At 47.4% G+C, this 22,034-nt stretch overlaps 3 protein-coding genes across 13 annotated transcripts in view; 2 read left to right on the top strand and 1 right to left on the bottom strand.

Annotated features, from left to right (window-relative positions):
• Window positions 1-18,423, top strand: part of PHF20 (PHD finger protein 20) — a 128,495-nt gene extending 110,072 nt beyond the window's left edge. For 6 of the 9 annotated variants that reach the window (XM_006072449.3, XM_006072446.3, XM_044927690.1 and 3 more), the window contains 5 exons: window positions 54-153; window positions 3,001-3,196; window positions 8,871-9,288; window positions 11,048-11,231; window positions 15,860-18,423. In XM_006072449.3, the coding sequence (XP_006072511.1) occupies window positions 54-153; window positions 3,001-3,196; window positions 8,871-9,288; window positions 11,048-11,231; window positions 15,860-16,002 (1,041 nt within the window). In that variant the 3' untranslated portion in view covers window positions 16,003-18,423. The remainder of the gene's footprint in view (window positions 1-53; window positions 154-3,000; window positions 3,197-8,870; window positions 9,289-11,047; window positions 11,232-15,859) is intronic. The other 3 variants (XM_044927692.1, XM_006072448.3, XM_006072447.3) reach the window with 3 other exon arrangements.
• A 1,267-nt stretch (window positions 18,424-19,690) lies between these two features.
• On the bottom strand, window positions 19,691-20,611 carry SCAND1 (SCAN domain containing 1). The gene has a single exon (XM_006072451.3). The coding sequence runs from the start codon at window positions 20,473-20,475 to the stop codon at window positions 19,936-19,938; it is 540 nt and encodes a 179-aa protein (XP_006072513.3). The 5' UTR covers window positions 20,476-20,611; the 3' UTR covers window positions 19,691-19,935.
• Window positions 20,612-20,674: 63 nt separating this feature from the next.
• Window positions 20,675-22,034, top strand: part of CNBD2 (cyclic nucleotide binding domain containing 2) — a 63,825-nt gene continuing 62,465 nt past the window's right edge. For all 3 annotated transcript variants that reach the window (XM_044927695.1, XM_044927694.1, XM_044927696.1), the window contains exon 1: window positions 20,675-21,013. In XM_044927695.1, the coding sequence (XP_044783630.1) occupies window positions 20,675-21,013 (339 nt within the window). The remainder of the gene's footprint in view (window positions 21,014-22,034) is intronic.

Here is a 22,034-nt window from a genome sequence, read left to right as displayed (position 1 = left end):
ATGGAGGATTCCTTCTGAGTTTAATTTTTTTATTGCTTCTTTAATTCTAACAGTGTGAAGAGTGCCAGTGCTGGCAGCATGGGGTCTGCATGGGATTACTGGAAGAAAATGTGCCTGAGAAATACACCTGTTATGTTTGCCGAGACCCTCCAGGTAGCGATTTCTGGAGTCAGGGATCTTAACAGTATGTAGCCTTTTCCTTAGCACAGCGGGCGGTGCAGCAGCCTGAAGGTCCGGGGTCTTGAGACTCATTTCTTCAGCGTTGGCTAGACTCGGCCTCCTCATTCTTGTTGCTAGCCACCTGGTGGCCAGCTGTCCTGAACTTGGCAGTAAGAAAGAGTGCGTGGAGAGGTTCACTTAGCAGAAGAGCTGGCCTTGAACTAGAATCTTTGTGTGTGTGTGTGTGTGTGTGTGTGTGGTTAAAAAATCATATAACATGAGCTCAACTCTGTTAACAAATTTGTAAGTGTCTGGTGCAGTGATTGTTATAGACTGTACGCACAGATCTCCATAACTTTCTCATCTGGTGCACTGACACTCCGTGTGAACTGTGGGATGCTGTACAGGCTTACACGTCGTCCCTGCGTGTGCTGGGCCACGCTCATCTTTTCTCTGTCATTCCAGTTTTAGCATATGTGCTGCCAGAGCGAACACCTTTTCCTTTTCTTGAGAGTTCATGAGGATGTGGGCCCTGACCTTGACTGCTCAGGGCTATTGGAGGGTTGGCAACCGGCCTCTGCTCCCTCTGGTGGCATCTGCCTTCCACTGCATCCTTGCCACCTGGAAGGGAGATGTGCCCTTGAGGGGGACAGGAAAGGTGTTTGCAGAGAGCCTGTCACCCAGAGGAGTGAGTTCTTTCCTTAGGATCAGTTTGTTTCATTGTTCCATGACCGCAGGGCTGGCCTGTGGCTCTCGAGTGCCCCTTTCCAAAAATCTCAGGAATGGATTATAAATCTGTGTGGTTCTTGTCTTGCTGTCAGTGGGATGGGGACATTGTCTCCATTCATCAGCTGTGAGGTCTCTCCCCTTGGGTCCAGTCCCATGATCCCCTTACAGCTAGACAATGCTTGAGAGCCTCTGCTTCTGTTACTCCTTTTAGTAACAATGAGATGGCACTGGTAGGAGCTCCTAGTCCTATATTTTTGCTTATGAGGAAGAAAGCGATGCCTGGGGATACAAATGACTTTCCTAATCCCATGAAGCAAATTGGAATTAGAACTGACTTGGGGGACTAACTCTCTTGATTTTGCTGGTTATATAGGAAGGGCTACCACAGTTCGTTTTCCAGCAAGTAGGGCCCCCTGGGGCCTGATAAGGTCTATTGTGACACTGTGTCTTCTTGTGCTAGATTAGTCTATAGGCAGAGAGCAATCTGCCTCTATTTTTCCCTTTACCCCAAGGAAAGAACATGGCCAGAAGAGTAGTCCATGAGTCATAGACTATAACTGATGGGTAGGATCTCAGAGACCACTTAGTTTAGCCTTGACATTTAACAGGCAAGCATCAGGTCCAGAAGGGGCATGACTGGCATAAGATCACTCAGTTAGTGACAGAAGATGAGAACTGGTGTCTCTGACCTTTGTCTTGTCAAACCGGTAATGCTGCTCTGAATCCTGCTGCTCAGGCCACCTCTGACAGCCGCCTCTGAGGCTCCACCCATAGTCCCCAGGGCTCCTTTGGGGCATTGTTTAAAAAATCTCTTCTGTCTACTTTGTCTCTCACTCTTTCTTCCACTTTTTCCTTTTAAGAAATAATATACACCATTTTCATCAATCCCTAGGCACTTTCTGGACTTTTATAACTAAATTGCCAAGACTGGGAGTAGATTCCTCGAATTGAGCACTCAGTGACTGTCACATTTACTGTCTGTGTTTGATTCTGCAGTGTCTTGGGCCAGAAATTTAACCTAACAGAGCTCTTCTTTAAACGTTACTTAACAGAGTGGAGGTGCATCCCCACCATGTGTCTTAGTAAAGCCAAAAGAGTCCAAGGACCTTGAAAAGGATTGATTATTTGAGGGTTTTTAATAGCTATTGAGAAGTGAATAGCAGTCTGATTGGAAGCTGTTCCCTAGGCTTTTGCAATAGGAGACACTGCAAGTCATATGTGGTCGTGTTTTCAGTCCAAGGATCCCTGTAATGAACAGGACCACTGAGGCTGTTCAGTTCATCTGTCGTTGTTAACAGGTGGGAAACGGACATCCAGAGAAGGGAGCAGGGTGTTCGTTCAGTTAGGTGGTAGGTGACAGTTGGAGGGGGCTTGGGGCGTCTTTCCAGGTGATAACTTCATTCAAAATGGCTTTTGCTAGACACTGGGGATATAACCGTGAACAAAACAGTTCCTATACTGGCTCTTAGTGGGGTTGGGGCCAGAAACAGATGTCAAAATAAGTCATATAAACAAAAACATATTAGCTAGGGATGAATGCTTTGATGGGGCAAAAGCCCTGGGATAGGAAATGACTGGGAGGCACCAAAAAGGCTGCCTTACTTTGGGAGGTAACAAAGGGCCTGTCTGAGGAGGCAGTGGGGAGCCAGTTCTGCAAAGGTCTTGGGGAATAGTGCTCCGGACATGTGGGGGTGGGGTGCTGGAGCAGAGATCCTAAAACCAGAAGGAGCTTGATGTGTTCCAGAAGGGTAAGGCAAGGAGGGGAGGGAGGAGCCAGGTCCTGCAGGCCTCATCAGACCAGAGTAAGGGCTTTGGGTTTTCTTTTGTTCACAGTAGGAAGTCATTGAAGGTTTTAAGTGGGAGAGGGAATGAGAAATTCCCACTCTGCCTCTGGCCAGTTGCAGAGATCAGGACGTTAATAAACCTTTCTCACTACCTTATCCCCAGCACCTTGTAGTGAGCCCAGCGAATAGTAGGCACCAGGTAAATGTATACTGGATGAATGAATGAACATATGCACACAGCGGTAGTTTGTGTGATAACTGTGTGATGATGAAACGGTCTGGGTTTCCTTCAGACCAAGGATTAACCCTCTCATTGTCACTGCTGTAGGTCAGAGGCCTGGCTTCAAATACTGGTGTGACAAGGAGTGGTTGAGCAGGGGGCACATGCACGGCCTGGCATTTTTAGAAGAGAACTATTCCCACCAGAACGCCAAGAAGATCGTGGCCACCCACCAGCTTCTCGGCGACGTGCAGAGAGTGATCGAGGTTCTGCACGGCCTGCAGCTCAAGATGAGCATCTTGCAGTAAGTGTGGCGCCTGCCGCTCTGGGGCTGAGTCTGATTTGGCACGGGCAGAGGGCAGGGTAAATGTGAGAAACCGGAAAGCCACAAAACCGGTGATGAGAAGACTGAGTTTGAGACCTGTATTAAAAATTCTCAGTGACATGATAAACTTTTTTTTTAATGTAACTCTATTGAGGTACAATTTACATACAATTAAGCTCACCCGTTTTAAATATTCATCTTTTAAAAATTTGTTTTTAATCAGAGGATAATTGCTTTGCAATGCTTGGTTGGTTTCTGCCACATAACAACGTTAATCAGCATAAGTATACATAAGTCCTCTTCCTCTTGAACCTCCCTCCCACCCCCTCTCTCTAGGTCATCACAGAACATTTGTTCGTTGAGTTTTGACACGTGTATATACCGTTGCAAACACTACTAAATCAAGATACACAGTGTGTGTTTATAGTTTAGTTGGTTTTTTGTTTTGTTGTATCATGCTGAGTTTTTTGTTTTTTAAAAAATTGTGGTAAGATATACGTAATATAGGGGCTTTCCAGTGGTGAAGTGGTAAATAATCTGCTTGCCAGTGCATTAGATCCAAGAGAAGTGGGTTCAGTCTCTAGGTTGGGAACATCCCCTGGAGAAAGAAATGGAAACCCACCTCAGTATTTTTGCCTGCAAAATTCCATGGACAAAGAAGCCTGATGGGCTATATATAGTCCATGGGGTTGCAAAGAATTGGGCACAACTGAGCACACACACACATACATAATATGAAGTTTGCCATCTTAACCATTTTTAAGTGTACAGTTCAGCAGTGTTAAGTACATTCACTCTGTTGCAGCCAGTCTCCAGAATTCTTTGTGTCACACAAAGCAGACTCTGTACCCAATAAACAACGCTCTCCACTTCCCCTCCCCCAGCCCTTGACAATCACCCCTCTACTTTATGTCTTTATGAATTTGACTCTCTCTGGGAACCTCATATAAATGGGATTCAACAGTATTTGTCCTTTTGTGACTGGCTTATTTCATTTAGCATAACAGCCTTAAGGCTTGTCTACATCAGAATTTCCTTCCTTTTTAAGGCTAAATAATATTCCATTATTTGTAATACCATATTTTGTTTATCCATTCATCCTAAAAATTCTTTTCTCTTTTTTTCTGGCCTTGCTGTGCAGCTGTGGGATCTCTATTCCTGGTGACCAGGGATTGAACCTGGGCCCCAACAGTGAAAGCCCAGAATTCTAACCATTAGGCTACTGGGGAACTCCCATCCTAAACATTCTTGATTGGTAAACAAAGTAAAATTGAAAGCTGCTGGAATAGACATTGTTGGTAGGCCTGCTCTCTAGCATAATGGTTGCTCAGTAAATACGTCTTTTGATAGTTTGCTCAGATGAAGAAGTTTTATGCCCTTTGGAGCTGGACTTCTGGTTTTTAATGGCTAGAATTTGGAGTGAAATTGAGTGTGAATTTCCTTCTGTGGTTAGATTCTACGTGTCAGATGACCCAAGTTCACGTAAGCTCTGAGAAAGAAATGTAACTCATATTGGGGTCTATTGGCTTTTATAATCTGCTCCCACTTTACCAAATAGGGCAGTTGGGCCTTGAGTGGGACAGCCCCTCTCCTTGGTTTCCAGGGCAACAGTTCAGGTCCCAGGTCCCGTCAGGTCCTTGTCCTTATCTCTAACTGCCTCTTCTCAGTGGGTCTGTGAATTTTCCTTTGGTGGTAGCACAGGGTATGGCAGGGATAGACTCCTTAAGTTCTCCCATGAGCCTGCCTATAGAGCACCATTTTAATGAAGTCATCAACAGTGCAAACTCCAGTACCACACGTGCGTTAGAGCCCATGGGCCAGTCCCCAGCAAGGTTTCCTTGGTGCTCATTAGTCCTGGAGCCCTCCTGTGTTAGGTGAAGTAGAATGTCAGAGCCTGGAGATGACAGAATGCGGGTCTGCCTTCTCCTGCATTCTGGTGCACGGAGACTTGGCTTCCAGCACTAGTGTGGCAAGAAGTGGTTGAGCAGAGCACATTCGGCAAGGGTCTGTGTTGATTTGGGTAAAAGCCAAGCTGCTATAAGAAAGACCAAAAAAATAAAGGCTAAAACAAAATGGAATTTTCTTTCTCACATAAAGCAGAGGTAGGCAGGAGCCCAGGCCAGGTAGGTGGCCTTTTGCCGTGATTCTAGCTGTGGACTTGGGGACTTGGGTTCCTTCTGTCTTATTACTCTGACATCCCATTGGGTTTAATCTCACCTGTCTCATCCAAGCAGTCTCACCTGTACCTCAGTTCTGCTCTAACTCCCTGGAGGGGGAACAGGTGGTTTCATGGACACAACTAAATGCAAGAAGCCAGCTAAGTGGCTGTCTTTCCTGCGCTAAGTGGCTGTCTTTCCTGCGCAGACCCAGGAGTGAGGGTGGAGGTGGGTAAGAGAAGGAAAGGATAGTTACTGGGGGAAGTTAGCCATTACTGTGACAGCCCCTGTTTAGGATGTTATAGACTGGGTGTTCCCTTACATTTTTTAAAATCAGAAGACTTCATGTAAGCCAGATGAATTTCTTTTTAATGAGAAGCCAGAAATTGACTGAGACAGATGGAAGGTGCACAGAAACCTCAGATCCTGATTGTACATGTTGCGGCATTTCTTTTCATTTAAGGGTTCAATTAGATGTTTTTCTTTCTGCTCAGGGAAATATAAGCGCTCCAGCTGGGTCCCATATTCCAGAACCTTGTTCCTTCTGAATTCCCGTTGAGATCCTTCATCTTTGTAGCAGTGACTTTGTACTGGAATTAAAACCTGACTTCTCCAAGCAGTTCAGGAGAGAGCATCAGGAGATCTTGTTAGTCATTATAGGTGGAAGAGATCATGGGAGATGGGCAGGTGGTTCCTGTCTCTGCACACCTGGATGGTCTCTGCTATCACAGGCTCGCAGTCTTCATTCTCAGAAATTTTGTTCCTAAGCAACCTAGTGGATTCATTTTCAGAGGCAAACAGTAAAACTGGGTGTAACTTCAGAGCATCTGTTGTCATTTAAAAAGTAACAGGCATGAATGTGCATACCTTCCTCATGATCGACAGGGCTTACTGAGAAAGGCCAGGGTTATCAGTAGCTGTGGCTTCAGATCTTAGCCGGGAGCGTGAGAATAGTAGGAGGGAGGAGGCAAAGATTTTTGTGATTTTCATGCAGGAACAGGTTCATACTGTGGCTTATACCCTCCAGGTGAACAGATTTCAGACCACAGTAGACCTGAAAGTTAACAATGACTCCCGTTTCCTCTGTTGCAGTTATGGTTTCAGAGGCACGTCTGGGGTCCTGGGGTCCTGGTACAGACTGCAATACCCTATTGGAAGTGGCCAGGGACCCCGGCTGCCTTGATGCTGGTGGTCTCCTCTCCTTCTTCAGTGGATGGGAGTGGTACTGGGGATTGCTGGAGTGGGAGAGCTGAGTAAGCGTAGTTATAGCCCCTCATGAGCAGAATTTTAGGTTCTGTAAGCTCATTCCATGCTGTCATAGTTATGACGTATTCCATTTCTATAGGAAGCCTTCAGGAAGGCGCGTGTGTGTGTGTGTGTTGGAGGTGGTGGGGGGACCTCTATGTGGGAGATGCTGATGAGTTCCTGCTGATGTGGTTTCAGTGATTCTCAGTTCAGACTGGTGAAGATAATGTATATAGTTATATCATGGCATAATTCTTTATATGTGTGGAATTGTACCAAGCATTACAAGATATTTAGGATTCATGAATTCAATGAACCGAGTGCCAGCAGTCCGTTTGTGACAATCAGCAGTCATGGTGACAGTTGGCAGGGTCCCCACATGTCTCTGCACATCTGTGAACCAAACACAAGTAGCTCCTGGCTGTCTCCTCACTTGCTGCCTTACTTGGGGAGCCCGGTTTTTCTTCTCTATCCTTTTTCCCTTTCTTCCTTCATTTCATTTAATGATCAAAGGTTATAATGGAAGTTCTGGGTGGTGAACAAAATATTAAATGGTGAAGTTTATCTAGAGTAGTGGCTTTTAAACTTCAAAAAACATACATCCCACAGTAAGAAGTACATTTTTTATCACATGTACAAAACATATTATAATTTCACAAAACACCTCCTCTTAGAATGGTGCAGTCTGCTATTTTTTGTTCTATTTTTCCTTCTATACAAGTGGTTATGAGTCAGTAAATTAAAAGACCTCTTGCGTCAAATCTCAGACAATGAATGGTTATAGTCATACACAGTTTTATGTACACATATACATGTAGGCAGAGATTCTCAGAGGTGTCTTCTGGCCAGAAAGGGAGCAGAGTCCTTCTTTAATAACAAATTATCCTCTTTGGAATGGGGAGAACAGGAGATTTTTGAAGAATGTTTAAAAACCTTGGTATTGAGACGTCCCCTGGTTGTCCAGTGGCTGGCACTACGTGTTCCCTGTGCAGGGGGCCTGGGCTTGAGTCCTGGTCAGGGAACCAGGTCCCACAGGCCATGACTAAGAGTCCGCGTGCCACAACTAAATGTCCCGCATGCCGCAACTAAAACCTGGCACAGCCAAATCATTGTTTTCTTTTTAAGGGGGCTTCTCTGGTGGTCCAGTGGTTAAGAACCCACTTTGCAATGCAGGGGATTTGGGTTGGATCTCTGATCCCACATGCCACAGGGCAGCTAAGCCCATAGCTCCGCAGCTACTGAGCCTGCAGACCACGACTAAAGAGTTAGTGTGCTGCTACTAGAGATCCCGAGTGCCACAACTGAGACCTGACACAGCCAGATCAACAGATAAGTCTTAAACAGTATTAAAAACAAAACACCTTGTTATTAATGGCTTATGCCTTGGTGACTTTTGGTTACCAGCTCCCTCCTAGGTCATCACTGAAAGTGTTAGTTGCTCAGTTGTGTCCAATTCTTTGCGACTGCATGGACTATAGCCCACCAAGCTCCTCTGTCCATGGAATTCTCTAGGCAAGAATACTGGAGTGGGTTGCCATTTCCTTTTCCAGGGGATCTTCCTGACCTAGAACTCAAAACCAGGTCTCCCTCATTGCAGGCAGATTCTTCACTGTCTGAGCCACCAGGGAAGCATTCATTGGGTTTGTGTAATTGAGTGGCATGGCATGGCAGCGTTATTATGGCTGTTTAGTCCTAAGTTATGTTTATTTTTAGTAAGTCACATTTGAAGAGCTCTTTACTGCCAACAAAATACTGGACTTCGGTTCAGATTAATTCACTTAAACTCAGTGGTTGCTGGCAGACAGAGGGTTAGCCAGTTTTGCAGAGGAGGAAATGGGAATGAGGCTGGCAGAGTGACTCGGCTCAGCTGCACTATGATCAGCGGCTGAGCTGAAATGCAGCCAGGTCCTCTGACTCCCAGTCCAGTCCTGCTCACTGTGAGTGATACAGCAGGAGCTTGCCTGGAAGTGTCTCCTCAGAGGCTGTGAATCTACAGGCCCTCTTGGTGGCTTGCTCTGCTTGGCCCAGGTGGGAGGTCTTCCCCCTAGTGTAGGAAGCCCCTGCGGTGGTCCCAGGGGTTAGGGTTAGAAGGGTTAGAGCCCTTAGGGTTAGGGTTTAGGGTTAGGGTAGGGTTAGAAGGGTTAGAGCCCTTAGGGTTAGGGTTTAGGGTTAGGGTAGGGTTAGAAGGGTTAGAGCCCTTAGGGTTAGGGTTTAGGGTTAGGGTAGGGTTAGAAGGGTTAGAGCCCTTTCAGTATTTTCCCTCCCAGCAGAAGCCGGGGGCACCCTGACCTGCAGCTGTGGTGCCAGCCTTGGAAGCAGCATCTGGCGGAGGGGCGGTCTCACTCCAAACACATCCGTGTCACTGAAGCCAAGAGCAGGGAGGAAGCCCCAAGCTATAGAACTTTGAACGGGGCGATGGAGAAGCCCCTGCCCCTGCCCACCTCTGTGGAGGAGTCCTATATCACCAGCGAGCACTGCTACCAGAAGCCCCGTACCTACTACCCAGCTGTGGAGCAGAAGCTAGTGGTGGAGACCCGGCGCTCTGCCCTCGACGACGCTGTCAACCCCCGCCACGAGAACGGTGATGATTCCCTGTCTCCGCGCTTGGGCTGGCCTCTAGACCAAGACAGGAGCAGAGGGGACAGTGACCCCAAACCCAGTTCCCCAAAGGTACTGGCTCGCTTGTGCTTGTTCTTGTTTGAGATCTTGTATCGTCTCCTCCCAGGGCTAAATGTTCAGTGGAAGATGTTTATGATAGAGTTGTGTTTATTTTAAAATTGCATATAAATCTGTTTATCATATTTTTTCTTTTGTCTTTTAAAATGAGTACAAAGTCAAAAGAGCCCACTTAAACCCCAGATATCATTGGTTCTAGGAAATGTTGGCAAAATGGCAGAGTCAGGGGTGGTGGGGGTGGAGGGGTAGGAGGCAGCCAGAAGAAAAGGGTAATTGACTGGAACTTGACAAATGATAATAAGTTAGGAAAATGAGGTTTTTTTCCTTCGGTGCGGTTTATCATTGCATCTGGGTGCTAATCCTCAGCAAGAGCAGAGAGCGAGTCAAGTGTTTTGTCAGGCGTAAGTGTTTCAGTACAATTCTATGACGACTTTACCTTTAACTTTGTAGCCCTGGAGCAAGGACAGTCCATTTTGTCCAAATGTTTGCTGGTTTCATCAGTTTTCCCAAGAGATACTCCCAGGTTCTTGTTACTCACATCGTTCTCTTCTGGAACCCTGTGTGTTCTCTTGCCAGTGTTCCCTAGTCTCATTCGAACCATCCTCAGTAGTCAGTGAAGGGGTTGGGTGATGAGAGCTTCCCCACCCTTGTCATACTTACTGTCACAGACTCCACTGTGTGGGGTGATATCACCACCCTAAGTCCACCACTGCCTCTCGCAGAAGGGGAGTAGCCTAGATTAGAAGGCCCTCAGCAGTGGGCATTATACCTCGTTCAGCCTGTGTCCTTGCCAGGGTCTAAGCAGGGCTGGGTAAGGCTGGTGAGGACAGTCTTCGGAGGCAGACCCAGTTTCAAGTCTGGGCTCTGCCACTTGCTGTGTGACTCTGAGCAGGTCCCTTCACCTCCTCAGAGGTGTCTCCTTACCCCCTGCCAAGTGAAGCTGGTGATGGGGACCTCTCAGTTTAGTGTGCAGCACACCTGTGAGGAGCTCTCAGCACATGGCTCTGCACACAGTCACTCCTCCATAGATGTTAACTGGAACCTATTTCATTTCCAATCAATGAATGAAGGGTTGCAGTCACAAACCCCAGAAAAGGTTTGTGGTCATGCAAATTATGCCAGTTGCCTAGAGGCACCTGGAACATGATGAAAAAAATCAAGAAGTCCTGGGCCTAAACAAGGCAGGTAGAGTTAAAAATCTCTTTCATGACTGGCAGGTTGACCACAAGCCAGCACTCTGTTTTATTCACATTATCCTATTTGAGCCTCATGAACTTTTAAAGTAGGTTTTACTACTTCTTCTTTCCCATGAGGGAATAGAGGCCCAGAGAAGTGAAGTAACTCATCTAGGTGCATGCGTTCAGCAAGACGTAGAACTAGGACTTAAAATTAGTTTGTCTACATACGAGCACCCACATACTAACACTCGTCCACACTTGCCCTGCTCTACTCTGATCCCAGGTTTCAGGAAGCGGTTCTTTGAGGCCTGCTTCGGCCCTTAGGCATTGGGCCATTCATTGGGAAGCAGCTTGGGAGCCTCCAAGCCAGAGGTCCGCGCGGCCCTGAGGCGGTTGTTATTGGTACGGCAGGCCCGCTGCCGCCCCGTGCCTGAGAGAGGACGGGGGCCGGGAGGTAGCGATTTGGACTACTCGAACTGCAACTGGGTTCTCAAATGGTTGCAAACACTGGCTGGTTGGAAAAAGAGGCTGGGAGCTGTCTCCATTTGGTAACTTTGATGCTCTTACATCCCCAGGTGAGGGAATATGTCTCCAAAAAGGTCCTACCTGAGGAAGCCCCTGCCCGGAAGCTGCTGGACAGAGGTGGAGAGGGGTTGCTGAGCTCCCAGCACCAGTGGCAGTTTAACCTGCTGACACACGTGGAATCCCTTCAGGACGAAGTCACGCACAGAATGGACTCCATTGAGAAGGAGCTGGATGGTAGGGCTCCCTCCTGGGCTCCCTGTCCTTGGCAGGCTCTGTGGGCCAGTAGGAAGAGCTGCTTTCTGAACCCTCTGATTTGGCTTTCCAGGGATAGCTGTGTTCTTGCCTCTTCTGTTAGTCCCCTCATCTCCATTCTCCCCTCAAGATGGCCAAGCCTGACTTTCAGTATCGACCAGGCACTTCTAAGGGCTGTGTGCTGTCAGGGGTCCCGCCTCACTCTCCCAGTCCCTTCTGCCCAGGAGAGAGCGTTGCGGAGCAGCTGGGCTCTGCCTGTGGGCGGTGTGTGTCCTGAGCAGGTCTTTACTGACCGAGTTCTGTGGGGAGCTGATACTTGGATGCTTTGAGCTTTAGCATGTCTGAGGATTAATCTGAAAACCCCTTCTTTACAGACTTTCCTAAAATATAAAATGGAGCCTTCTCCTCTTTATCAGCAGATATTTTAGAACTTGACTGAGTCATTTATTATTGCCCCCAGACATGTCCCCTGATGTTGAGTTATCAGATGGGCTTGGAGGGTCTATCAGCAGGTCTTTTAGAGCTTGGCTGAGCCATTTACGCTGCCCCGATATGTCCCCTGATGTTGAGTTATCAGATGGGCCTGGAGGACTGAAATGTTGATTCCCAGGGTGTTGTCAGTTTGGTTTTTGAAGATAGACTTCTTTCTTTCTTGTTCTCTTGTTTCCTAATTATTATTATTTTTTCATCCTTAGAAAGAAGCCTGATTAAGAAATAAATGTTTTGTTTGCGGATTCTGAGGATAGCTAGGCTATTATTGCTATAATTGGGGATGAAATAACTCAGAAGAAAAATCCCATGTGTTAACATAAGCAAAGGTCACAGGGTATGGGTGAGGTCAGGCTAGAGAAGGACAGCTATCGAGAGGGGAAGCGAGAACAGGAAGGCTTCCTGGAGCTCCAGGGACTGAAGTGGAGCCTTGGAGAGAGCTGTGTTTCTTGCTACAGGAGGGGTGACTGAGGCAGGATGCTAAGAGGTGGCTGACTGGGAAAGGGATGGCCCTGTTGGAGGACAAAGGCTAATGTGCCCACACGCTTCCTGGCCTGCCCCAGAGGCAAACCTGCTGAACTGGGGATTGCAGGCCAGTCCAGGGTCCATTGTGAGGGTGTTGCTGAAAGCTAGAGTGTTTCTCTCTCTCTTTACTCCTGAAAGGTTTCCTTGAGCTCCTTAGAACTATAACAGATGCCAGGTCTATGGAAAACCTTGCTAGTAGAAAGCTGAAAGACGGTCCAATGATGGACTGAAAATTGTGGAATTGACTCTGGGTCCCTGAGAAGAAGCTCAGGCACCGTAGAAACAGGGCGAAGGTTCTGTTGTTGCCAAAGGAAGCTGCCCCGAGAGGAGAGGTCAGAGCCTACTTACTTAATCACTGATGTACCCCCTCCCGCCCAGCTTGGGCTGCTCCAGCCCTGAGCTCACTGAGTGGACAGTGTGGCCAGGCCAGGATGAGAAGCCTGAACTCCCTTCTCTGGGCTTTCGGAGTGCTCTTTATGTGTCTTAACTCATTTGGGGCCGCATACTCTTGTCTATTCTTACATTCCAGGCCCTGAGAGGTACCGGAAGCAAGAAAATCAGTTTTAAGTTTAAAGATTTTATTCACGTAAACAGACTTTGCGTTGTATTTAATTGAGATTCTTCAAAATCCCATTTTATTTCTACTATCTTCATTTCATCTAAATACCTCAAGATAAACTGAGCCTTTATAGGAATTTGTATATAATATTCCTTTTTAAAAATCTAATAAGCTGTTATATTGACTGACTATACTTTAACAAATGTCAGTTTGAGTATTTAACCATTATTTAATAACTTGTGTAGTTGTGTGAACAGTCTTATAAAACTAAAAGATAAAGATATTTAATGAGCATGAAAACACTGAATGTTTTAGCATTAGATTTTTTTTTTTTTTTTTTTAATGTTATCTAGACGGTCTCTATGTAGATGGTCTGGGGGAAGGTATTTGAAATGAAACTTTATTCTTATAACCTTCTGCCTTGTTTGCACTCATTATACCGTTGAGCTTCCTTAAAAGAAAAACTTGGGGTTATGGTCCAGCACCTGGTGTGGAGAGAAGGCCGGCAGACTGGATGCTGGGGTCCAGAGGAGGTGCTGTTGGCTCCCACAGTTATGTGTCTGGTCTTCATTTCTGCAGATCTAGAGAGAAGACTTCCCCCTTAGCGGCTCCAAACACTCCTCCTAACCAAGTTCATAGACTATGAGTGGCCTAGACCATGGGTCCCCAACCTCTGGGCCTCAGACTGGTGGTACCTCCTGTCAGATCAGGGCAGCATTAGATTTGAAATAGTGTGCAATAAGTGTCGCACAGAGTCGGACACGACTGAAGTGACTTAGTCGTAGCCATGACCGCAATAAGTGTAATGCGCTAGAATCATCCTGAAATCTGCCCCCCTCACCACCCCTGTCCATGGAAAAATTGTATTCCACCAAGCTGGTCCCTGGTGCCAGAAGTTTGGGGACCTCTGGGCTAGACTCTTCTAGTCTGCACACTGATTGTTTCTTTCTCCCTGTGTGTGCCTACTGGGTCACCAAGGTGTTGGGGGGCATCTTAGGTGAGCCTGAACCAGATCTGAGGTAGTTCCAGTGGCTTTAGCAGGGGCCTCTCAGCAATTGTGAGCTTCCCAGCTGACTCAGTGGTAAAGAAGCTGCTTGCCAATATAGGAAGACATAAAAGACATGGATTCTATCCCTGGGTTGGAAAGATTCCCCTGGAGGAGGGTACAGCAACCCACTCCAGTATTCTTGCCTAGAAAATTCCCTGGACAGAGGAGCCTGGTGGACTACAGTCCATGGGGTCACAAAGAGTCAGACACAACACTAACTGAGTGCACACACACACGCTCAGCACTTGCGATGGCTTCTCTTGTTGCAGAGCATGGGTTCTAGGGTGCTGGGGTCTCAGTAGCTGCAGCACGTGGGCTTGGTGTTGCGGCTCACAAGCTCTAGCACAGAGTCAGTGTGTGGCACCCAGCCTTAGTTGCCCTGTGGCATGTGGGATTTTCCTGAACCAGGGATGGAACTGGTGTCCCCTGCATTGCACAGTAAATTCTCAATCACTGGACCACCAGGGCAGCCCCATCCTATTATTTTTAATTACAACCCAGGATAAGTGTTCCCAAGGAGAGCAAGTGATAGCCTAGCACGGGTGACTCGGAGACCAGATTCAGATTATAGAGTGGAGGAGGGCTCCCTGAGAAATAGCTTGCAGGGGACAAAGGGCTTAGAAACGTGGGGAGGAAGATGAAGGACTGGTCTGAAGAGGGCAGAGGAGTGTGTGCAAGGCCGCAGATTGCTTGAGGAACAGGCCCTGCATGGTCTTCCTCTTTCTGCACCTCTGGCTTGAGGGTCCAGAAAGTTCTCAGTACAGGTTGGTGCACAGACTAGAAAGACTACAGACAGGCTGGGGCAAGCTTCAGGCCTGCCTGTGGGGGGCGGGGCGGGGGGGGCTCTTGTTAAAGAATCAGGGTTCCTGGATGACCTCTCCCCAAACGCCAGAGCTTAAGGGAGTGGCTTGGGAAAGAAAAAATATCTTTCTATAGAAAAATCATGCTCTCAGAAGCAAGACAGCTTTTTAGATATTGAGCTAATGGTAATCAACTTTGTTATTACCTGGTTGTGCTCAGTAGTGTCCAGCTCTTTGTGACCCCATGGACTGTAGCCCACCAAACTCCTCTGTCCATGGGATTTCCCAGGCAAGCATAGCGGAGTGGGTTGCTATTTCCTCCTCTAGGTGATCTGCCTGACCCAAAGATCAAACCTGCATCTCCTTTGTCTCCTGCACTGGCAGGTGGATTCTTTATCATTGCACCACCTGGGAAACTTATTACCTGGTCATCTTACATTAAATATTTAGGAAATGAAATCAGAGTATTCAGTGCTACTCATGCTAGGAATCAGTATGAAACAAATCAATTTACGGAGATAAAAATAGACCTTTTCAAGTCCTGTTAGAGTCACTTTTCTTAACAGAAGGCTAACACACCAGGCTTTCTGATTTTCAATATCGGAAGGTCTTATGAAGGTACTCTTGCCTGGAAAATCCCATGGATGGAGAAGCCTGTAGGCTACAGTCTATGATAGACTACAGTCTATGGTGGGCTACAGTCTATGGGGTTGCAGAGAGTCGGACACGACTGAGCGACTTCACTTTCACTTTCACTCTGAAGGTGGGGCAGTAACACTGAGAAAGGTGGGTATCTCAAAGCCCACTAGACTATAGACTAATGCAATAGTCATTAGCTATGTGTAGCTAATTAAAATGGAATAAAATTTAAATTCAGTTTCTCAGTTGTATTTGCCACGTTTTAAGTGCTCAGTAGCTAAATATGGGTAGTGGCGGTATTAGACAACACAGACATGGCCCATTTCCATCATCACAGAAACTTCTATTAGATGGCACTGCTCTGCAGCATTTAACTTTGTCCAAGGGGTAGTACTTCCCAGAGAGGGTGATGAGTCAGTGTTGCCTGAAGTGGTCTCCCCTCCCTGCTGCTCCCCCACCCCCGGTTAGTGGTCAGATGAGATAAAGTGCTGACATTCTTGCAAATCAAGTGTTGGGAACTCACCGGGTCCTGTCTCTCTTTTGCCCACAGTGTTGGAGAGCTGGCTGGACTACACTGGGGAACTGGAGCCCCCGGAGCCTCTGGCCAGGCTTCCGCAGCTCAAGCATTGCATCAAGCAGCTGCTGACGGACCTGGGCAAGGTGCAGCAGATCGCGCTCTGCTGCTCAACATGAAACTGGGCACCCCAGACTAATGGGGGCACAATCCTGGGGTACCTGCAGGAGGAGCTTCACGTATTTAAATAAATAAACCTAGCATGCCGAATGCACGTGACACCGACTGACTTCAGGGATCTGGGCAGGGGTGTGATGGACTTGGACAAAGAGGCCATTTTGGCTGCTGGAAGGGAGGGTACTCTGATCTCAAAGCCTACCAAGAAGGTAGCAGATAGACTCTTGGGATTCCCTTCTTCTGTGCACATTGTTGGAGAGTGAGTCTTTTTGCACAAACTTCACTTGAAATCGTGCCACTGATGATAAATGGAATGAGAGCCAAAAAAGTGTAGTTGAAAACAGTTGTAAATTCAACTTGCAGCTTATTTAATTGACTTCTCTGTCAGGTTGGGGCATATGCCAAGCCTTCTGGGTTTCTGCCTGGCATGAATTTAGGCAGCAGGCATCATTTTCATTTTTCCAGCTTCGTGGGAATGTCATGACTTCACCCTTGTGTGGAGGTTGGGAAGGAGTAGAGGCCTGGGCCGGCCTGCCTTCTCCCTAGAACTCTTCACTTTCTCACCACCTCTCTTGCATGACTTCATGGTACCGGGGATGAGTTTTGTATGCTTTCACCCCAGAATTGGCTGGGTTGTGTCTTTTGTTGCAGAACCCATACAGCCTGTGGAAGAAGTAGAATCTCACTGTCATAAGAATCTAGGAGGAATCCCAAAACGGAAGCAGACAGGGTCTGGAACCCGAAGGACAGCATTTTCTACCCACTTCTTAATATTGACAGCTTACCAGTTCTATTTAATGTCCCCAAAATGGTTCTCCCAAATTTGAACTCTTTCACTGTAAAGATTTGCTACAAAGATGTGGTTTGGGGGATGACCTTATTTTATATTGTTGTAAAGAAACCAGATTCTACATCTGCCGCTTTTCTCCTTCCCTGAAGGGTATATGTTCAGTAGTCAGCATTTTCAGAATTGTTTTAATATACTTTAACACTTTAAATTTCCTGTTTGTATTATTTTGTGAGATCAAGGTGATTATGCTGCTTAAGGTCCAGGTACAATTTGTACCTTTGGAGACAATATTTGTTACTCTCGCAGGTTACGGTTCCACGTGTAATTGTTTTGTTTTTTCCTTACCAGGTAAAGTTAAAGAAACTGTTCCATGCTTTGAGGAATGACCCATTTTACCATTTAGTTTTCCTATCACTAAAGGCAAAAATCAAAGCACATTTGTCCATTAACACTCACGAGTTAATTCTGGGTTTATGGATCTGTAATGTTATATGCTGCAAATCTTTACTATGTAAACGTGAAGTAGCCAATATCTCAATAGCAATGACAGGATCTCCGGTGACCTCCAGGATGGTTAGGCTTTACGGCACAGGTAATCGTGGTCACAAGGGCCTCTGTACAAAGATCTGTTTCAGGGAATGCTTTGTCTAGTGATTTAATTCGCCATTTGATATAAAATGAATATAGAGCAAGTTGACCTGCTGGAGCTTATGTATCAGAGGGAATACATGTGGCTACAACATCTGTGATAAAGCTGACACAATTCCTCTATGAGGTTGCTTCCCATTGCTAATGTTAGTGCTTTCGGTGTGGGAAGAAACGCTCACGGAGTGTGCATGGCATCTGTCTGTATTTTGTACCATTTATCAGATGGCCACATCTTAAGAACTGTGTGATGCTTGTCCGAAAAGGGAAGAAACAGGATGATTTTCTGTAGCCACAACTGTGAGGTACAGTGATTTGTATTGATATTATTAAATTACTGATTTTTCTTTCCTAAAAACACATTTGACCGTCACTTCTGGGGAAGCTGTAATGGTGGTCAAATCTCACGTTTTTTTCAAGATGGAAGAAGAAACTGAGTTACCCTAACTTTACCAAGTGGTCATTAGTGGGTTTATTTTATGCTTTTTGTAAAGGAAATAATCCCTTTTCACTCATTGTGACTTTTGTCCTTTGGGAAGCAGGGATGACTCTGAAGTTCTGATCACTTCAGTGTGCTTCCCTAATTTAAAGCCATGTTGGAGGGGCTCCATCCCCAATTCCTTGGTCAAGTTGAATTAACCCCAAGCTGGAGCACTGGAAACTGTTCTTTACAAATATTACTGTTACCATTTAGAAATATGTACACTACCTAAGTTTTCTTTTGAGAAAAACTATCCACCTATAAAAAAGAAAAATTGCCTTGACAAAAACAGTTCTGGTTTGACTAATCATTTTGTTTCTTTAAGTGACGAGTGTATGCAAGGTGGACCCTTGATGAGCCAACATTGCACTGTGGATACATATCTATGTTTACGCGCTGTTAGAACAGAAGGCGCTGTATATAGAAATGTTGCTTTGAAGCAATATTTGCAAAACATGCAAACTTCTGTATCTGTATTTGGAAAAATAAAACAGGTTTTTGTTGCTACGTTTCAGTCACTTGTTATCTACTCAATCCTTAATGTGCATTAATTTTCCATAAACATTACCTTTTAAAGCAAGTCTGCTTTTATATTCTAAATAGATTTATCTTTGGCAGGGAGGTAGCCATACATGCATGCTCAGTCATGTCCAACTCTTTGTGACCCTGTGGACTGTAATCCACCAGGCTCCACTGTCTTTGGGATTCTCCATGCAAAAATACTTGAGTGAGCTGCCATTTCCTCCTCCAAGAGATCTTCCCAACCCAAGGATCGAACCTGGATCTCCTGCATTGGCAGGTGGATTCTTTACTACTGAGCCACCTGGGAAGCCCTGTAGGAGCAGATGCAGGCTTAAATCCAAAATTCCAAGGAAGTATACAAAATACTTTTGAATTCATTTAAGTGTCTAATATTCAAAAGTAAAATGCCCCATACCACCCTCTAGGCTGACTGACTCATGCTCTGTGGTGTGAGCTGCAGGACTATTACCTTTTTGCTTGTTGAAAGCAGTGCAGGGAAGACAGGTCTGGCCTTTCTTGTATTAAAAGATGGCACCCATGACAATTAGGACCCTTCTGAAAGCCAAGCCAAACGACTTTGGACCCCAATCAGCTCCCTTCCTGGGTGTGCAGAAGACTCAAGAAATGGAGTTAAACTGCAGAGCTTCCCTATTATTTGCCAAATCTCTTCCCTTCCTAAACAATTATGCTTATTTTAGAAAGTTATGAGTAGCTCCAACAATGTAAATAATCCATCAGTTCACACCAAATCTGTTCCTAAAATCTTTCAAGAGGCCTAAAATTTGGTGAGAGAGGGGTCTGGAGGCTTAAACCAGAATTCACAAGAACTAGCCTCTCTAGGTAAGGACCTGCAGTGAACGCTTGTTAAAACAGCCCTGTAACTTGGGCCTTTGTGGGGAAGCCTGCGCCCACAAGGTAGGCTGATGGAGCAAGTTGAGGGCAGTATTGTTATAGCAGCAGCCAGTTAAATCAGCACTTAGTTACAGTCACCTATTTGCCTGCACGACCCACAGCCACATACAAGATTGTACCACTGTCCTCTATCCGCTGAGGTAGGAAAACAAGCTCAAATTCTAGCCAATGAGAGGTACAGGCGAATTTGGAACCAGGCTGCCGAGTCCTCACTGCATAGGCTCCAACCAAACAAAGGAAACCCATGTGGGGCGCTAGGGAACGCGCAGGAAAAAAATATCCAGATGTGGAGACCCATAGCCAACACATAATGATCCTACAAAAGCCAACGAAGGCCAAGTAAATAAGAAACAAAGGCTTTATTCTCATAGGCCCCCAGTTGGTTTCACAACTAACCATAGAGGGTGGAAATAGGTTCGGGAAAATAAACACTGGAAAGGACGAACGGAAAGGTCACACGAGATTGCAAGAACTGCCAAAACTCATTTTTCATTATCCCGTATTGGGGAGCCAAGCTCACGGTCCCGGACCCGATCATGGCTCCAGTCCAGAGTGCCTGACTCGGGTCGCCCGCAGCTCCGCCGCTCAGCCAGTGATGCGCACGTCGGTGCGGCGGCGAAGCCGCCGGGCCCGCGCCGCCTCGGGCAAGATGGCGAGCAGCTGCTCCTGCACTAGCATCTCCACGATCTGCTCCTTTGTGCGGATGTCGGGCCGCAGCCACTGGCGGGAGAGCTCCCGAAGCTGTCGGAACGCCTCCCGTGGGCCTGCAGCGTCCTGGTAGCGGAACTGCCGGAATCGCTGGCGGAAAGTCTCTGGGCCAGGCCGGGAGCCGCCAGGACCTGGAGGGGAGCGCGGAGAGGCTTCGGCAACCGGCGCAGGGCCCTGGGGTGCGGGTCCGACAGGCAGGTCTAGGGCGGCGGAGCCCGCCGCAGGAGGCTTAACATTCGCTTCGGGGACCGCGGCGCTGGGATTGGAGGAGTCGGGGATAGATGGTGGGGCTTCAGGAGTCAAGGAGGAGCCCGCAGGGTCACCCTCCGTGCCTGAGCTCGGGCCGGCTCCTTCTTCTTTCCCCGAGGGTGGCGCGGAGGTTCCGGCTGGAGCCAAGCTTTGCTCGGTGGCCGCCATGACTCTGGCTCCACGCGTCGCTCTTTGTCCAGCCGTTGTTGGCTCAGCTCTGCGTCTGCAAGGGGGCGGGGCAAAGGAGACTTCCCCTACAGGGCGGAGCGCGCGACCCTGAGGGAGGTGGGCGGAGGGCGCGCCGAGCTTACCAGCGCCGGCGAAGCGCCTGGGGCGGCCGGAAGTGGGCGTGCCTGCTGCCTTCTCCATGATGAGCTCTGCGCACAGCAGTCCGGAAGCCGGGTCTGGGCTCCCGGAAGCGGCGCCCCCTCGCGTTCGCACGTCGGGTCTGGAGGTGGCGGCGCCTGCGGGGCTGCAGACCAATCTTAGCTCGCCACGGCTGGCTCCGGATGGTGGCGCCTCGGAGCACCTGTTCGAAGAGAAGTCCGAGGAGGAGGAGTCGGAGTCGGAGGAGGAGAAGGAGGAGGAGGAGCCGGAGGAGGGGTCGGAGGAGGGGTCGGAGGAGGAGCAGGTGCCGAAGCCACCGCCCAAGCCGGAGGAGGCGCGCAAAAGCGTCTTGGCGCGCCTTGATCGCTTCAGCTTGCAGGTGACCTGTGTCCGCCCCTGCAAGCGCGCCTGTGTATTTGGCCCTGATTAGGATGGTGGCGAGCCTAGGACTCGCGCGGGCTGGCGCCCGGCTGGTGGCAGGACAACGGGACGGTGGTCAGGCACTGGGGGAGGGCCCAACTTGGGAAAGTTCTCTGGCTCAGTCGAAAGAGAAGGGCAGTACACTCACCTGGTTGCGGGTGCAAGGTTTTCTACACATGTAGTAATAAAAGTTGGCCGTCTTATGGCGCAGAGTAAATGCCCAAGAACTCTGTTATTATTATTATTATTATGCCTGTCTTCTGAAACCAAGAGACAGGTGGCTCTGTGGGTTCTGCTTTTAACTTTAGGATTACTAATGCGTAGTCTCATATAGGTTGAAGGCAATGGCACCCCACTCCAGTACTCTTGCCTGGAAAATCCCATGGACGGAGGAGCCTGGTAGGCTGCAGTCTATGGGATCGTGAAGAGTCGGACAGGACTGAGCGACTTCACTTTCACTTTTCACTTTCATGCATTGGAGAAGGAAATGGCAACCCACTCCAGTGTTCTTGCCTAGAGAATCCCAGGGACGGGGGAGCCTGGGAGGAGGCCATCAATGGGGTCGCACAGAGTCAGACACGACTGAAGTGACTTAGCAGCAGCAGCAGCAGCCTCATAAAGTGGCCTCTAGCCACGTGTTTACGAGCCCTTAAAATGTGGCAAGTCGGAATTGGGATGTGCTGACATGTGAAATACACACAGGACTTAGTATGAAAAGAAAGTAATGTAAAATAGCTCAATAATTTTTTATATTGGTTACATGTTGGATTGATAATACTTTGCATATATTGGGTCAAATAAAATATATTGTTAAAATTCATGTCTGTCATTTTACTTTTAAATTGTGGATGCCAGAAAAATTTGCATTCCATACATGGTTTTCATTATATATTCGTTGAACAGTAAAAGCATGCTACCATGTGGGAGTCAGGCTGCCTTGGTGAAATTCCTGCAGGTTTATTTGCCAGAGTTGATGAGAG

Source organism: Bubalus bubalis, chromosome 14 (assembly GCF_019923935.1).
Source record: "Bubalus bubalis isolate 160015118507 breed Murrah chromosome 14, NDDB_SH_1, whole genome shotgun sequence".
Classification (NCBI taxonomy): Eukaryota; Metazoa; Chordata; class Mammalia; order Artiodactyla; family Bovidae; genus Bubalus; species Bubalus bubalis.
Note: the sequence above shows the minus strand (reverse complement) of the source record. Positions and strands in the feature narration are given on the sequence as shown.

What these genes read in the sequence shown, in the direction of transcription:
- SCAND1 (XM_006072451.3), bottom strand. Translation starts at nt 20,475, where the DNA reads ATGGCGGCCACCGAGCAAAGCTTGGCTCCAGCCGGAACCTCCGCGCCA.